At 36.7% G+C, this 18510-nt stretch overlaps 2 protein-coding genes across 2 annotated transcripts; both read right to left on the bottom strand.

The window, feature by feature from the left end:
- Positions 1–396: 396 nt before the first annotated feature.
- LOC149713502 (alcohol dehydrogenase 1-like) lies at positions 397–7212 on the bottom strand. The gene is made up of 16 exons (XM_089849548.1): positions 7209–7212; positions 7000–7136; positions 6801–6942; positions 6532–6622; positions 5546–5675; positions 5268–5484; positions 4432–4568; positions 4234–4369; positions 4023–4158; positions 1983–2068; positions 1555–1645; positions 1309–1438; positions 1021–1237; positions 791–927; positions 597–732; positions 397–536 (listed from the first exon to the last, which is right to left on the bottom strand). The coding sequence occupies exons 1-16, from the start codon at positions 7210–7212 to the stop codon at positions 397–399; spliced, it is 2067 nt and encodes a 688-aa protein (XP_089705674.1).
- A 1914-nt stretch (positions 7213–9126) lies between these two features.
- LOC149713501 (alcohol dehydrogenase class-3-like) lies at positions 9127–17535 on the bottom strand. The gene is made up of 10 exons (XM_089848580.1): positions 17381–17535; positions 17106–17207; positions 15751–15892; positions 14304–14397; positions 13880–14012; positions 13578–13794; positions 12833–12969; positions 12616–12745; positions 11832–11970; positions 9127–9346 (listed from the first exon to the last, which is right to left on the bottom strand). The coding sequence occupies exons 1-10, from the start codon at positions 17390–17392 to the stop codon at positions 9322–9324; spliced, it is 1131 nt and encodes a 376-aa protein (XP_089704706.1). The 5' UTR covers positions 17393–17535; the 3' UTR covers positions 9127–9321.
- Between the last annotated feature and the right edge of the window lie 975 nt (positions 17536–18510).

The following is an 18510-nucleotide window of genomic DNA, read 5'->3' as shown; positions in this document are numbered from 1 at the left end:
GGCTTTGACTTAACTAGCCTTTACCAAGCATAGCCACTGTGTGGTAGAAGAGTAATTTTTAAGGGGCACCAACGGAGCCGCCCTTTAACTTTGAATTCCGACAAAATATACCACAAACTTGATGTAAAATTATTCAGGACGTTTCTGAAAGGTCGTTCAAAAATTAGGAGAAATGTTCTTTTGGGCGATTTCTAGTCGAAAATGTTCTGTGACATTCTGTCGTCCGGGTCACCATTTAAGTTAAGATTGGATTAGAGGTCATCCGTAAAACACTCCAAACATAACTCAAAAACAGTGGCCCTGACGGCAAAATTTCATAGAACATTTCGACTCGAAATCAGATAAAGAACATCCCCCTTAATTTCCGACATGCCTTTCAGAAACACACTGTATACATTACCATTTCGATTCCCTGAGTAAATTGAATCCCTCGTTGATTCTCTCCAAGGGCAAGACATCGGTAATCAGATGATCAGTCTTCAGGGTGCCATTGACGTATAACTCAATCAGACTCAATATTTCTTTAGGCTCACAATCTGTTGTAGTTTGACGATGAATTTCTGACCAGATTCTGGTGCAATATTAATTTGTCTTACCACCGCAAATGGATCCTTTTAAAGTTTTACCAAGTATGAGATCAATTGGAGCCATGCACAATGTTTCTCCTATGGGAGGGATTCCAATCACCATAACTTCCCCACCGTTAAATTTACAAGCTGCAAGGGCCTCAGTCTGAAAACAATTGAGTGGAGCCTAAGAACTCAAATGTATAAAGTATTTCTATACTTACAATGACGCTGCTTTTTCCAACGCATACGAAAACGTAATCAACACCAAGTCCACTAGTCAGTTCTTTGATTATTTCGCTCGTGGGTTTGCCACAAAGTTCCTTTGCATTGACAAAATCTGATACTCCACACGCTTTCCCTAAATGAACCAAGACAGTAAATTGGTTAATGATCTATAACAATATGCGGTTTTATTTTCGGTTGAATCTGTAGTCTTCTTGAAAAATATTACCTATTTCTTCTTTCTCCTCATTGACATCAATTGCGATTATCTTGGAAGCTTGGCTATCTTTACAGCCTAGAGCGGCGCAGAGGCCAACGGCACCCAGACCATAAATCGCCACCGTAGATCCTTGTCTTACTTTGCACGCGTATTTGGCTGCTCCGTATCCAGTTGGGACACAGCAGGCAAATAGGCAAACTTTGTCTAATGGGGCTCCCGATGGAATCTAGACGTAATCTCAAGTTAAGGTTTAAAGTTTAACTTAATTAACTTTTAATCAATAATAGGTTAGTTTACTTTAATGAAACAGCCATCGGGTATTACGCTGTACTCACTGAACCCAGCAACCATCGTACCATGTCTAATGCTATGACCTTTACAAGATATGCGAGTAGTTCCATCCTTCAACACTCCCGCAAATGATCCCCTAAAAATAAATACTTTGAAAACTTGTAGTTCAGTTATTTAGGACGCGTAGATTAAGAGAAAATTTATCCACTTAAAGTAGCATTATTTTAATTTCAAATTAGTTTTCCCATTTACGTTAATAGCTTTTCGCAAATGTTTCGTGTTCCTAATTCGCAAAGACCACATTCACCGCAGTTAACTGTCCAGATGGGAATAATGGCATCGCCTATAAAAGATGCCGTAGTACTTCGAAATTCCGAAGTAGTTATTTGTAGTTAACCACGCGTAGATTTAATTTTAGAAGTAGGAATGGAGAACGGTTAGTATTTACTTCAGTCCGACTCATAGCCCAGTATAGAGACCCTCCTTCCAACACGTTACGAAAATTTAAAATTATCTTATTAGCTCACTTAAACTACGTTTTGATGACGTTGCTGACGGCGCGGCGAAAAACACGTAATTCCTATCCGGGACTTTGACGCGCACCCACATTACTCTGTTCTCCATTCCTACTTATAAAATTATATCTATCCCCAAGTTAACTAATTTCCAAGTGTAATTACCAACGGCTACGGATTTGACATTTTCACCGACACTCTCTACAATGGCGGACGTTTCGTGACCAGCAATCAGGGGAAATTTTGTTAAACTTGGATTACCCTTTTGAAGGCTGATATCTGACGAACATATTCCAGTAGCCACAGTCTGAAAATCATATTTTTACAAATTGACCAATTAGAAAAATATATTAACTCACCTTAAATCTTATTTCGTCGTCTTTGGGTGGATCTACGGTTACATTTTCGATGACAAAGGGTTCCCCGGCTTTCCAGCAAACAGCTGCTTTGCATTCTATTGGCTGAGAATAATTACCTTAATGTGGGACCTTGGCCGTTTACCCAAATCAATCGCGCCTTTCAACGGTCAGCTTAGTTTTGCCGTCTATTATCTATGACAGTGCTTTTATGACATTTACGGTATAGGTGGAAGTTTATTTTAACGGTTAGTTAAACGATTTAAAATCCTTGGATAATTTTACGTAAATTAACAGGATAAGTTTAAAGAGTTTTGATTATGTTTTGAGCATATTTTAATCACTATAATCAATTTAAAAATATGGGTTTTCTACGAGTATTTTCTTTATAAGAGTTTTAAGTCTACACATGGCACCAACAAGGGAAATCTAGACAAATAATTGTCATACTTAAGAATAATGGGAAATTTAAAAATATGCTAATAAAGTTTGAATCTTTTCTAATGCATGTAAATTGGACTGATTTATTTAGTTCTTAAAGGTATGTACTATGCTTTCTGTACGGCCGCAGCCAAAATCAAGCTTATCTTGAGAAGGCACCTCAACGCCGACTCCGATGCAGACATTTAATTTTATATAAGAAATGAATAAATTTAAACACGCTTTGTGAATTTTTAAATACGCCTTATCGCAATAATAAAAAAAAACGATAAATAAACCAAAAATAAGTTATTTTACCGATGAAAGCAATGACAAACGTTTACCAACCTTTCCAACGAAGCTCATTATTGTATCTCCGAAAAACTTAGTGAAAATTAACTTCCGAATTAACTGAATTTAATTTAGTTTTGGGCCTCGCCAACGTCCGAAATTGAGTACACTAACCACGGCACCAGGGAAAAAGGAATGAACAATCAAACGATTAATGAAGCTGTTATCACATGATAAAGTAGGTGGTTCGAGTAGGTCAAAAAATGTAACATAATGAAAAAATTAAAAAAAGAAAGAATGGATTTAACATTTTTTATTTTATTACATTGATTGTAATAAGAGTATAGAAGGGTTTTTAATATTTTTTTGAATTTTGTTTTGTAATTTTTAATTTTTATTTATATTAATTTTACTCAGCTTGTAAAAAACATACATTTTTGTATAAATATTTACAAAAACACTATAAACGCGTTTTTAAATAATTGCCTCACAAAATGTTGAATATTTAAAGAAATATTTGTTTATTGTTTACACTACCCATTTTCAAGCGCACTTGATAAAATATGGAAAGATTATGTTAGATATCTGTCAGGGAACTTTGCGTATAAGTGTAGAGGATTATGGTAGAGATTATTGTTACGCTGTTTGTTTCCCATCTTACAATTTACGAGTTTGAGATTCTTATTTTAGTTTGCCAATCTGAACTCCTTTCCAGTGTGAAACAATCAAAATTTGATAACGGTTCGAATGCTGCGAAGAAAGAATGTTATACTCAAGCAAAATGTCAGATTAACTTAATTGAGTATTTATTTTATCAGGGATAGATTTAATTTTAGATGTAGGAATGGTGAACAGAGTAATCTGGGCGCGCGTCGAAGTTCCGGACCTCCTTCCACGGGACGGAGGGGTATGAGAGAAGAGGCGGGTCATAGCGACAGAGGTAAAAAGGAATTAGGTATTTTCGCCGTCCCCGTCAGCAACCTCATCAAAACGTAGTTCAAGAGAGCCAATAAGACAATTTAAACTTTTCGTTACGTGTTGGAGGGAGGGGCTCTATACTGGGCTATGAATCGGACTGAAGTAAATACTAACCGTTCTCCATTCCTACTTCTCAAATTAAATGTATTCCTGATATTACCTTTTGGTTTCCCGGAGTAAATCGAATCCCTCGTTTATTTTCTCCAAGGGTAAGACATGGGTAATCAGATGATCAGTCTTCAGGGTGCCATTGACATATAACTGAAGCAAACTCGACATTTCCTTAGGCTCACAATCTATCAATAGTGGCAGTTTATCAATGAAGTAGTGATCAGATTCTAGTCTAATGGCGCAATATTATTTTGTCTTACCACCGCAAATGGATCCTTTTAAGGTTTTACCAAGTATGAGATCAATTGCACCCATGCTCAATGTTTCAGTTAAGGGAGGAATTCCAATCACCATAACTTCTCCACCGTTATATTTACAAGCTGCAAGGGCGTCAGTCTGAAAGAAACAATTTTAGTCAAGCTTAAGTACTGAAATTAATTTTGTATTTCTATACTTACAATGACGCTGCTTTTTCCAACGCATACAAAAACGTAATCAGCACCAAGTCCATTAGTCAGTTCTTTGATTATGGCACTCGTAGGTTTGTCAGGATGTTCCAATGGATTGACAAAATCTGATACCCCACACGCTTTCCCTAGTTAAACCATGACAAACATTTAGTAAAAGAGATGTATAGAATTGTTGTATTTCGTTTAAATCCCTTGGAATACGGAATCGAAAAAGTTATATAAACAAGATTCCTAGAAAACATTTTAACAATGGATAAGTGTAAATGCTGCGCTGGCTACCGATTGTTAGACACACCGGCGAATGCGACGTGGCTCTAGGCCTAAATTGAGTCTTACACATTAAAGTTCCCTTAGCGAAACCCCTCGCGTAAGGTAAGAGATGATAAACCTTAATATAGTATCACAATATCATAAGATATGTTCCACAAGTTTGTCACTGGTTACTGAGAGCGTGTCATGAAGTGACGTAGGTGAAACGTCAGATTCTCGTAAAGCGACGCCTGGTGAAGCGCTGTCAAAAGCTTAAAACAGACTAGATAGGAAGATGGACTGCCAAAGCCAAACCGATTGTAGCCAATTCAGGGGTCGTTCTCAGACAGCTCTCAGTAAGCCTCTAGCATTACGATGGATAGGAAGTGTCTTACTTATGGAACATATCTTATAAACTTATGGTAGTATTTATACAAGTCCATGTTTTAACGATTTTAAAAGTATTATTTTACATGGGCAGTGCCGGAAACTCTGCTTGAAACGACAGGTTAAGATAGAGAAAGCAGTGACAGCTTTATTTCTCACAGTGACAATTGGATAAAAAATACACTTACCTATCTCCTTTTTCTCATTCTTGACATCAACGCCGATTATCTTTATAGCTTGGCTATCCCTGCAGCCTAGAGCGGTGCAGAGGCCAATGGCTCCCAGACCATAAATAGCCACCGTAGATCCTAGTCTAACTTTGCTCGCGTATTTGGCTGCTCCATATCCAGTTGGGACGCAACATCCAAATAAGCAAACTTTGTCTAATGGGGCTCCCGATGGAACCTATAGACGCCAAGCTTAAAGTGTTAGTTTAATTAACTTTAAGTCAAATAGATTAGTTCACCTTAATGAAACAGCCATCGTTTATAACGCTGTATTCGCTGAATCCAGCAATCATCGTGCCATGGCTAACGCTCTGACCTTTACAAGTTATTGGGGTAGTTCCGTCTTTAAGCGATCCAGTAAATGTATTCCTAAACATATAAATGAATTTGTTTGTTCAAAGTTTGTTTGAAGTTCCATTCGACTAACTTAGATATGTTAGCCTAACTTAATAGAAAAAAATTAAGTAGAATTGTGCCATTCTTAAAAAAGCGTTACGTGTGCATTTCACTGGTATTCAATCAGCCTCTTCGATCTTGGAGAAACTACCCCACGCAACAGTTGGAAATTAGCTAATTTGTAGTAAGATTAAGAGGGAAAGACACCCTGGGGGTAAAACTTTGCCTTCCATCTTGCGTCTGCGCTCTAAGCTTTTTTTATCCAGAGAGACGGCAATGGATCAACACCCTATCCCTTTTTAGCCACATCGTATCTACGATGAGGCTCTTAGTTTGACCTGCCCTGTTGTCGTAGTAGGTGTGTCACAGAAGTGCCTTTGACAGCATAAAACTTTTCGTTCGTCATTGAAGGGAAAGTGAAAGGGAGATAATTTTGGCGAGGTGATATTTTTCGTTCGTCTACTTAAAAGGAAGGGAATTATGATAGTATAAGATTAAGCTTTATACTCTCCCTTTAAAATTCATCTCACATGTCGATTTCACACTTTCACTACCACTCCCCTATTTCAACATTGAAAGAAATCGAGGGGAATTTTAAAAGCAAAGGGAATTATATACTGAGGATATTTTTAGAATGGTCCTAATAGCATAAATACATTTATTGAATACTTGTGGTCCCGGGAAGTGTACTACTATTAAGGGTTAGATCGAAGAGGCTTTTTGAAAGAATGATACCAAAAACAATTTGTATTTGGTGCTTATAAAATAGTAGAACATTTATGGACTTAAAAGTAATATTGTTCCAATTCCTAATATGTTTTCCACTTACGTTAATAGCTTTTCGCAAATGTTTCGTGTTCCTGTTTTGCAAAGGGCGCATTCACCGCAGTTCACGGTCCAAGTTGGAATAATGGCATCCCCTATAAAAGATGTCGTAGTACTTCCAGGATGATTTAATTTAACTAATTTAATTCACTAAGTTTTTAACTCAGAAAAGTTAATGAAGTTCATTGACTGAACTTTCTATTTGTTAACTATGCTAATTTCATTTAATCTCGAGTTATAAACTGGCGCCAAATAATTTCAAAGCGCAATTACCAACGGCTACAGATTTGACATTTTTGCCAACACTCTCCACAATGGCGGACGTTTCGTGCCCGGCAATTAGAGGAAATTTAGTGAAACTGGGACTACCCTTTTGCATGCTGACATCTGACGAACATATTCCAGTAGCCACAGTCTGAAAATCATCTTTTTACAGTCGAAAATTTGATAAGAGAAGAAAATATAAACTCACCTTGAATCTTATTTCGTCGTCTTTGGGTGGAGCTACGGTTACATTTTCGATGACGAAGGGTTCCCCGGCTTTCCAGCAAACAGCAGCTTTGCATTCTATTGGCTGAGAATAATTACGATAACGTGTGACACTGACCGCTTAACCAAAATGTAATAATTAATTGCGCAAAACCATCTTTAAAGGGTCGGTTTCAGACCAAATTACCGTACTCATTTTCCGTTTCATATTTGTTTATTTTATGAAGTAGAATTTGAATAACCACTTTTAACCTCTTCGAGTGACAATGACGTCACGGAGAGGTATTACTCTGTTCGAATCTGTGTGTCTGTCACTGGGTTCACAGTTGTCAAATCTTTCACAGTTCACAGAAACTATTTTCGAAGACCTTTTTTACAGTTTTTTTTTTGTTTTAATTTAGGCGATTGATTCACAGAAAATGATTAGAAAAGCGGCAATGCGTGAACCTTTGGTGGAAGCCCTGCCATTAGGAGGCTAGACGTTTATCGTAACCCTAGCCGATCGCCGCGTACATTTTAACCCTAACGATGGTGAAGGAGTAGTAGTCAATATTGCTTTCTGTGAACTGCGAATGCGGTTCGGATATTGCTAACACATTTCCTCCGATTTATCAACTGCAAACGCGGTAACTGACGAACGTACACACAGACACGTCCAGTGTAATACCTCTCTGTAACGTCACCGTCACTTGGAGAGGTAAATCGCCTCGCTCTCTGGAACTTCACATATGAAATCGAAACACTATACACATGCCATAGTTAATATAAAACTAGTAATGAAGCCTTTTCCCCATTGAATTACAAAATCAGGGAAACGCTTCAACTCGCTCTTCAAAGTTAACATAGGACGAGTAATGACTTCGTTGCTACGAAAAGTTAATGCTTCTCCCATTTTTTTTTTTTTTGCTCCATGCAAGGGAGCGCTCTGCGAGGACCTAATTATGACCGTACATTTGGAGGCTACAGCTACATCGGTACCGTCTCATTCGTAATTATTAGGGATAGCTAGCCAAGTTTAAATCTTCAGATAATTCTATGTAAATTAACAGGAAAACTTTGGCGAGATGTGATTATGTTTTTTGACCTTATTTTGTTGACGCCAATAAATTTGTAATAACGAGGATGTCCTAAGTTCCTTTTTCCTTAAAAGGGTTCTACATCTATACATAAGGCACAAACAAAGAATTATCTGAGTTACTATTACTAGGGATATGACAGAGTTCTATTAATTAATTTAATTTTAATAACTCAATCTTAATGGGCCAAGAATTGAATTTTTAAAAAGGGCAAAGATTTAATTATTTTGTTCAAAGATAAATTTTTAAAAATCGCTTTTGGAAGACTGAAAGAGAGCTTAGAATTTCATTTACAACGATTTATATGAAACACTAGTGTTACTCAGCAAGGATGAAGATTGGTGTAGTAAAATGCCATTTACATATGTATTAAAAATATTAGGAAATAATTATAGAGCAATTTCATTAATTATACTACCGAGTACAATTTTTAGAGGTACTTTCAAAATAATATCACGGCTTATTGACATTCATGGAAATGTATTATCACCATCAATACAGTACTGAAAGACCTAAAAATGTCATGTAGCGCCATATAACGCATTTTAAACGAGTATCGGTTGAGTATCATATTAAACCAACCGATCCGATACTATCGGGAAACCCCAAGTATCGGTGCCGATACCGATATGGTATCGGTACCGGTTCATCCCTATCCATTACATAAAATCCGTATATTACCCGGGGGGGGGGGAGCAATCATGCTGGATAACTACGAATATTGTTGAGATGTAACGAAAGGATATGTAGTGTTTACAGGACAATCGATTTGGAAATAGAACTCTTATCTCTTGAATAATTAATTATTTTAATTTTAACATGCAGTTACTTATCAATAAATAGCAATAACTGCATCGGGAAATCGTTAATAAATAAATGATAGAAATGGTAACCTCCAGAAGAAAACCATGAGAAATGTACACCAACCTTTCCGACGAAGCTCATTGTTGGATTGTGTGGTAGAACGCTGTAAAATCTAAACTTCCTAACTGACTGAATAAATAGAGTGTTCTGAATAGAAAACGAAAATGGGATCACGGAAATGTACTGTAACTTTATTACGCAATAGAAATGAAACAGAACCGAAACCCTAATTAAGAACGTTTCATAGACATCCTTCTTCGAGATAAAGAGAATTTTATTTGAACTTTAATAAATTAAGATAATGAAATATCTTAGTTTTTCTGATCATCATAACTTGGCATCGTTTTGAAGGTTGTCTGTCCAAACTAGTATTTTAATACAGTGCGGATGCTATAAGGAAAGAAATTTTATTAAAATCAGAAAACAGTAAATTAAAGTAAAATAATTAAGCCTTGACTGTCCTAAGGCGCTTTAACTTCAAGAAATGGAGTTTTTGGATGATTAATACAACACCCTTGAAAAATAATGCACTACGGCGTTAAAGGGAGGGTGAAGTGGAAAATCAAGTGGTTATTATCGATTCTTCTACTAATTATAAATGACCATTCTGCATAGTGAAACATCCAGGAAATATCCCCGAATGATTTTAAAATAAGCCCATCCGACCAATCGCGTGACGCCCTGCCTTCTTGTTAACACAATTCTCGTGGCACGCTCCATGCTGAATGAAATTTATCGCGAGATTTAATAAATGTTTCTCGCGATGTGAAAATCGTGGCGCGAGATGTAGAGCGTACAACGGAACTTTTGTTAACAGGAAAGCAAGGCAGGGCGTTACGCTATTGGTCGGAGGTCCTTATTACAAATTATCTACAAAACCTGAACCTAATTTGAATTTTAAAATAATTGGGAGATATTTCCTGGAATATTCACTATGCAGAATGGTCTTATAATTAGTAGAAGAATAGATAAAAATCACTTAACTTTCCTCTTCACCCTCCCTTTAATGAAGCTATAAAGACACGGTTTTATTATCTTAATGTTGGCAGTCTTCGACTTTCGGCCGCAAGATATTGCTTAACGCTCGCAAGACATCATAATTACAATTATGTAATGGAGTATATTGTGTAGGTTTATATGTCCGTTTACTTATTATTTCCAGCTTGGTGTTTATAATGCTGAGGCTGCTTGTTTACCACCGGAAACAATATTTTTATCAACTATAGCAGAAGTAAGAAGAGACTAGAAGTAAAGAGCTCTAGCATTGGTAGTAGATCCTGGCACTAGTGAGCAAATTTGAGGATTTTATGCCGCTTCCATCGCGCCTACACTAGAGAGAAAAAATTGATAGAGTTCCAAAACATTTCCCACCCCTTTCCCTCAGCCTAAAGCCTCGGAACACGGACGCGGGTGCTTGAATCTAGTTCGGCCGTCTACCGCCACGAGCGTCTCACGTTTTGGAGGGAAAATTCAGAAACCGCTACCAGAGGGCCAACCGGTGGTGTTATCAAGAATATTCACTTTCGCCAAGTGAAGAACTTGGTTACCTCAGTACTAATAGTCTCATATTACTTCTGACATGAGTTAGGGAGCTAACATATTATTAACTCATGCTTCTGACTATAGTAATTTCTTATCCATGTCCTAAATATATGTTTTAATCTAAGCTGTTATATTCTCTTAGAGACATAATCCACACGCCTTCAGATCATACGGCTCATTAACTTATTTTTATATTAAACCAGCAAGATCCGAGGTGCTAATCACTATAAGAGTCCAATTACAGATTACGTCATGATTACGTGAAATAATCAATTTAGCGCTGTCAATTAAAAAGGAAACAAATTCGTTGAAAAAAAAAACTAGGCCCCGACAGCGATAGATTTAATTTTAGAAGTAGGAATGGAGAACGGTTAGTATTTACTTCAGTCCGACTCATAGCCCAGTATAGAGCGCCTCCCTCCAACACTTAACGAAAAGTTTAAATTATCTTATTGACTCGCTTAAACTACGTTTTGATGACGTTGCTGACGAGGACGGCGAAAACTATATAATTCCTTTTTACCTCTGTCGCTATGACCCGCCTCTTCTTTCATACCCCTCCGTCCCGTGGAAGGGGGTCCGGGACTTTGATTACTCTGTTCTCCATTCTTACTTCCAAAATTAAATCTATACCTGGCCCCGATAACCTTAAAGGGTATGGGAATTTACAATTTCATATCATATTTTAGCACGAAAGTGGTATTATATTACACTTTCAAGTCTCTACTTTCAAAATATAAAGTTTTTAATATAATTGAACCAAAGTTTCTATTTTTAAAATCCATTGGAAAATCACGAAAACTCAGCTTCGATATATAAATTATTTTGTCTTGTCAGCTTGTTCGGTTGGTTTATGACATCACACGGGCAAACCTATACAAGCGAGAGCGAGCGCGAGCTATACCCGTCTCGTGCTCTGTCTATGCTTTGATAGCGGAGAGAGTGGCACCATCTCGCGTGCGTGACGTCAAAAACAAGAAAACGTTGTAGCCTTTCTTAAAGACTTTTAAAAAGTGGATTTTAAATAATTTCATATGAAGCATTTTCAAATGCATATTGCCAAATAATTAGAAATCGGAGAATTAAAAGCTTGATATTTCTGAATTCACAGTAATTAATTCTATCTTTTGCTATATAAATCAGAGGTTTTTCAAACGAAGCTTCTCATACCCTTTAACTGAATTTTAACCATGATTTTTTGTAGTGTAATATTCACGAAAACACGTTTTCTATTCGCCTTAAATAAAAGACGCGGAAAACTTAACAGGAATATGATAAGCTTGGGTGTTTTTGCCAACTCAATACAATACGTTGCGTAAATTATTTCATTTACCTCTTTCCTTTCTTCAGTAATTCAAAACCCTCGTTTATTTTCTCAAAAGGCAAACTATGAGTGATTAAATCGTCAGTTGGAAAGCTTCCCGAAAAATAAGAATTTACCAGCTTAGGAATATCTTCCCTGAAGTGGCAGTCTATTAGCATTGAATAAAAAAGTTAATTAATTAGATTTTTCGTTAATAATTTAGATAACTTCCTCATTCCCAACATGCAAATCAATTTTCGCAAAAAAAATGACCCTTAGTTGGCTTCTTTCGTTAAATCTCTCAGGTTACACAAGTAAAAACCATTAAGAGACAAAATTGGGGTCTTTAATACTCGGGGGTTTTAGGGATTTAGTTTACCTTGGGCTATGCTAGTAAAACCAGGCATAGTACTAATTATATCCCCTTGTGAAGGCTCAATAGTAAGTTATAGATGATGAGATTATACAGGGTGTTTCAACTTTCTGATATTTATAAATGTAATTAAGGAGTCATCCCTAAAACACTGAAATCATTACTCAAAAACAGTGGCCCGGACGGCAAACTATCATAGAACATTTTTGATTTAAAATTGCACAAAGAACATCCCCCTTAATTTATGGCAGAATTATCAGAAACACACACTGTATAGGGTGTTTCAATTTGTTGATTGACTCTCCGATGGGTGGTGACATTCAGGGGTTAAGGACCCAGGATACTAGTTTATCACATTGGTTTCAAAATTCAATTTTGATTTAATTTGGATGGTTTTCGAATAAACAGGAATATTTGATAATTTAAACGAGATTATCATACCGCCTCCCCATGATCCTTTGAGAGTTTTTCCGAAGATAAGCTGGTTCGGATCAACAGCAACATCGCCTTCGACGAGCCCAACTATGATAACCTCGCCCCCATTTGGGCTACAGCAGTGAATGGCCTCCAACTTAAAGATTAACCAATAATAAGAGATATCAAGTTTCGAATTTTAAGAATTGCGATAAAATTTAATCCGAGTGAAATGGAAACTTACCGCAGCGGCTCGACTTCCAACGCATACAAAGGCGTAATCAATGCCAGACATGCTTGTGATATCATCAAGTTGATCCTTGGTATTTCTAGTTGGACACTCTTTTGGGTTCAGACATTTGGTGCATCCGAATTTGGCAGCTATATAACAACACAAAGAAGTATTAAACACTTCTGATTCTTTGTAGAAGTAGGAATTTTTAACACTACTAGTAGTGTTATAAATTCACGAAAATAGCCTTTGGACCACCCCATTATGAAATATATGCATGAATATTTTTTACGACTTTCAAATTCAAATAGACTAGTGGCGGTAGAGAGGGGTGTAGACTTTGTATCCCTCTCTCTGGTCGCGCATTTATAAGAGGGGATACTGTGCGCGCCCTGTAGGGGGATGACATTGAGCTAAGAGATAGAAGGATATGACGTTTGCATACGTAGTACTGCCATTACTCCATAAACGATGCCTAATTACTGGCTATTCATAAAACTTAAATGTTACGGGCCTAGAATCGGTCGTTCTAAACAGGCATGGTGGCTCAGAGTTCGTGGACCGACCCAGTGGAACTCAACCAAACCACTATTATATCTTACCCTAGGGTTGCAAAAACAACATGCATTTTGGTCAAATTCGGTAAGGAATTGTGAGTCTTTTGTGACTGTGCATAAAGAGGAAGCATAAAAAACAAATTTCTAAAATGCATATAAGATGCAAGCGTATCTTTGTCTAATTATTCAAAAAGACTGACCCATATCAAACTTGGCGGAATTCAAGTCAATTCCGATGATCTTTCCAGCTTTTGAATCTCTGGCTCCCAAGACGGTACAAAGGCCCACAGCTCCCAAGCCCCAAATGGCGACTGTCGAACCTTCCTTGACGTTAGCGGTATATCTAGCGGCTCCATAACCAGTCGGCACGCAACATCCAAAAGGAGCAATTTTTTCAAGACCATTTCCAGGTTTGATCTTTCGATTAAAATGGTTATTAAAATAACGTCAGTCAGTCAAGGGCCTGACACGAAATTAGAGAGACGAAAAATGAAGAGTTTACTTTTGCTAATCCAACTTCGGGAACGACGGTATACTCGGCGAAGGTTCCACAGAAGCAGAAAGTACCAACTTTTTTTCCTTTGCAAGTGACCCTTTTGGTGCCATCAAAATAGACGCCACGAAATCCGTGCGTGCTAAAAACAGTTTCATCAAATAGATGTCAAATATAACATGTATGTACTATTGACTAAGTACTATAGGCCATAAAGGTTTCTTGAACAAAGTTGGCTTATTTGCTTAAATTTGAAAATAAATTCAGTTGTACTTTTTTATACAAAGGGCGCTTGGTATGCGTGTTAAACTTATAAAGTTGGCTTGAACAAACACCAATCAAAAAACCCTTATTTATATAGTTGTCTATCTTAGGCCAAAAAATATTTTAGTTGCAGGTGGACATATAGCAGAGATTTTAAATGATAACTAACATTACTCGTTCGCACGCATTTCGTTTCAAGTCCTTCTTCGAGCAAGTGGAACATTCACCACATTCAATGCACCAAATTGGGATCACTATTTCACCTAAAAATATAATTGCTTTTATTATCATATAAGGATTTTTGAAATCTTAGATACATTACATAAAAGTAAAAAAAAAAAAAAAATCCGTATACATTAAAGCCAGTATCAAGAAGTGATATCGTTTAAGATGCCTAAGTATTCGCGCGCCATAGTCCCAGTCCCCCTTTCAAAATACAAGGGGGGGGGACGTAAAAGGTGGCCGGGCTATTTCGCCTCTCCTCAGTCGAAAAATAGGTAATTTTCATCATTCGCGTCACGCTGACGTGAGTTTTCAAGAACCAATGAGATGCTAGTTATAATTTAGAGGCGGGGATTAACTCCGGACCTACGTTTGGACTGGAGATAAAGCTGGAAATGTGGCGAATTTATACCTTCTCCCTAGTAAACTAGATATCACTTATTGCCAGTAATAATTCTGTAAACCAAATGGCAGGTTGTTCCGAAAAGAGTTCTATGACCGAAGCATAGTGGGTTCTATGGGCGATTTTGAGTCGAAAATGTTTTATGACATTTTACCCTAAGAGACACTGTAAACACGTAATTTGTTTAGGGTTTCCCGTAGAGGAATACGTTATAAAACATTTTCGACTCAAAATCCACCATTGAACCTACTGTCATATACCATCCTTATTGGAACACCTGTATACTAGCTAAGCTAACCGTCATTGCCCTGGTTTTTTAAGGGACTCGAAACCATGAAGAATTTTCTGAGTATGTCTCAACCTTGAGGACCTAAACTAAAACACTTCCAAAACCTTCCCCTATAGTAACAGATTTCAACCTATAGTTTGATCATCAAATTCGCTAAGGAAATGTGAATGTTAGTAAAGAGCAAACTCACAAACAAACGACTTTCTCAAGTATATACAGGGTGTTTCTGATAAGTCTGCCATAAAATTAGGGGGGTGTATTGCTTGGTTCAAACTGAGTCAAAAGTGTCAACATGGGCTCTACACAGTTACGGAGACGCGGGCTCCCTACTACTGGCCCCTAAAAACTAGGAAATAGTCGCAGATGTGGAGTATAATCTTCAATCTCAGAACGTTACTGAACCTTTATCTAGCAAAAGCGTACTAATAAATGGGTTAAAGTGGGCGTACGCTGGTAAAGTAAAGCTAATTACTCCATATGAGTGGCTATTTTCTTGTTTTAGGGGATTATGTTTTTGAGCCCGTATCTCCCTAATCAAATGTTGTAGACCCCGTGTTCTTTGACACGAAGTTTTACCCTAGGAAAACATACCCTTCAATTTATGGCAGACTTATTAGAAACACCCTGTATATTATAAACAGTTTTTAAGCCTCAAAATTTGTGCGATATCTGTGAAATCTTCAAAGTAATATTTTAGTTTACCTGGTTTGACAGTGGTAACTTCGTCTCCAATACTTTCAACAACGCCGACGGACTCATGGCCAGGTATCAGCGGGTATTCGGCTTGTTCAAACCCTCCTACTTGAGCATGCACATCCGAAAAGCAAATACCCGAAAACAAAACCTACATTGAAATAGTTAAATCACAATCAAAGATTAAAGCTTTCTCAAAGATGGAATATTAAATCTCACAAATCTGGCTCAGCAAGTGGAACCAGATCAGAAACAACGTTTAAAGCTGTTCTAATTTCATGAGAATAAAATTCTTTTTCTTATTTAAAGGTCTGTTTAGTTTTGTAAGGCGCCGCAAAAATGTTGTTTTATTTAGGCCCTACCAGTATTTCTTACTATATCCAATATTATAATAAATAATAACAACTGGTGAAATCAGATCCGTTTTCTTATATTACTATAGCTTTAAAAGCTTTCTCACAAGTCTGATATTTTTCATACTGATAATTTTCCCGTCGGCAGTTCCGAGACACTTTAATCAAAATGAATATTCGTTTGAACTCTTCCACACAGTATGTTAATTCGCGGACGCGTTAAAAAGTAAGCAAAGGCATTTCAAATTTTATCAGGGATAGATTTAATTTTAGAAGTAGGAATGGGGAACAGCGTAATCTGGGCGCGCGTCCCGGACCCCTTCCGCGGGAAGCGGGTATGAAAGAAGAGGCGGGTCATAGCGACAGACGGACAGAGGTAAAAGCAATTACGTATTTTTCGCCGTCCCCTTCAGCAACGTCATCGAAACGTAGTTTAAGCGAGTCAATAAGATAATTTAAACTTTTCGTTAGGTGTTGGAGGGAGGGGCTCTATACTGGGCTATGAGTCGGACTGAAGTGAATACTAACCGTTCTCCATTCCTACTTCTAAAATTAAATCTATCTCTGATTTTATTTATTTGCTTTAAGATATGAATATTGTATCAAAAGATTTCCACATATCTTAATCTAGCACTTATCGTTCAAGCTAAGAGGTTCAAGGGCAATGTAGAGGAAGATAGATATTCGAGCAATTAATTCTATGTAAATTTAAAGTGTTACAATTCAAGTCTTTCGCAAATCAAACATTTCAAGGCCACTTTGAAAAAAAATTCTTATATTCTTCCTGGATTAACAAAAGGGTCTCAACTGACACATCTGACAGATTATTTGTTATTAATTTAACTTCTTTGAATGCGAATGACAAAAATTGTTAACACTTTATACAATTTCAGTTTAGAGGAATATCTGTTAGTTATATGATTAGTTAGGGTTTTTATTCAACAGATACAAAGAATACATTTCCTATAAAAGCGTAATATTTAGGCATAAATTAAAATTTTTCGATCTTACTTTTATGCGAACTTCTTTGGCTTTCGGTGGCGCAACAGTTACCGTTTCGATGACCAAGTCGGTATTGGGTGCCCAGAGAACAGCGGCACGGCATTCAATTGGCTATTTAAAATCAAAGTTAAAAATATTTCAAGTGACCAATCAATATGCTGAAATATTCGCTAACGAACTGTGACTTTTCATAAAGAACAAACAAATTTCTCAAATAAATATACAAATGCAATAATTTCAAGGAAGCTGTGCTAATAATAAAAATAAAATATTTTCGAAATTACTTTAGCAGACATGTTGCAAATTACTCCGTCTTCAATCGCAACCAAAAAGCATCTGGCTAAATCCGAGTAAATGATATCGTCTATTTTCTCGGATATTTAAAAGCCGTCCGATCGGTTCTCCCCCTATCAGATATTAATCATTCTATGCCGTTTTCCACTGGCTGCCACCGTGGAATAATATTTAATGAGACTTTACAGTAGTGCAAAGCGCTTCAGATAAAACATTTATTATCCCTCCTGTAAAACTACTCCGTGCCAAATATCAACGAAAAAGGAATTAAAATAATTAAAGAGGTGTACGAGGTTTGAATATTACGGTGAAACTTCCCCGAAGGGACCGACAATTTGAAAGTATCTATGATTTTGTTGATCTGACCGATTTGTTAAGAAGACCCTACACGCTCAATAATTGGCGCAAAAAAACTTGGGGCCCGTTCCGTTGTTTAAGTTACAAAGTATAAATAAAACGCTATCCAGACTAACAGTTGTGCAAAGTTCAAATATAATGCCACAATATTTTTTTAAGAAATGAAACATCATTTGCGGTAAATTTTGGACAATATTTGCGTAAAAAACGGAATGAGTTTTTTATTACACAAAATGTTATTCAAACAACTGAATATATTTCGCATTCGAATAACATTAAAGTCTGTGTATTTGACGTTTTATACATAATGTTTGGACAATAAAGTTGTACGCGGTCTATGGACTCAACATCAACGTTTTTATTGTGACAAAAATATATTCAATCTAACTGAATAAGGCATGGGGAAGGTAATCAATATATTTGTCCAATAAAGTTTTTTTATTTCTAAATATTGAGCATTCAACATTGTGATGGATTTTGAATTACACAATTAGTGAAACGTCTTGGGAATAATTTATATGATAATCAATTTTATAGATGTCCCCCATTTAATTTGCGCAAAACATTGAGCCCAGCCAAAAATTTAAATTCCTTATAATAAAAAATATAGTTTTTTCTGGAATAATATTATTTTATACGATAAAAGCTGTGTTTTTGTATGAAGATGTAGGGCTAAAATGCTCGTATGCAATACTAATTTGGCTTAAACTATGTAATAAATCCAAAAAATAACAAGTTGGGTTTTACTTTGAAAAGAGGAACT

This window comes from Phalangium opilio, unplaced genomic scaffold (assembly GCF_054372755.1).
Source record: "Phalangium opilio isolate 3A_F unplaced genomic scaffold, DU_Popi_V2 ptg000009l_1, whole genome shotgun sequence".
NCBI classification, from domain to species: domain Eukaryota; kingdom Metazoa; phylum Arthropoda; class Arachnida; order Opiliones; family Phalangiidae; genus Phalangium; species Phalangium opilio.
Note: the sequence above shows the minus strand (reverse complement) of the source record. Positions and strands in the feature narration are given on the sequence as shown.

What these genes read in the sequence shown, in the direction of transcription:
- LOC149713502 (XM_089849548.1), bottom strand. An exon ending in TGTCAAATCTGTAGCCGTTG is followed by an intron (nt 6,623 to 6,800) that starts GTAATTGCGCTT and finishes CATCTTTTATAG; the next exon opens with GGGATGCCATTATTCCAACT. An exon ending in TTGGAAAAAGCAGCGTCATT is followed by an intron (nt 4,370 to 4,431) that starts GTAAGTATAGAA and finishes TGTTTCTTTCAG; the next exon opens with ACTGACGCCCTTGCAGCTTG.
- LOC149713501 (XM_089848580.1), bottom strand. An exon ending in CCAAAGAAGTTCGCATAAAA is followed by an intron (nt 15,893 to 17,105) that starts GTAAGATCGAAA and finishes ATTTCAATGTAG; the next exon opens with GTTTTGTTTTCGGGTATTTG. An exon ending in AGTTACCACTGTCAAACCAG is followed by an intron (nt 14,398 to 15,750) that starts GTAAACTAAAAT and finishes TTATATTTTTAG; the next exon opens with GTGAAATAGTGATCCCAATT.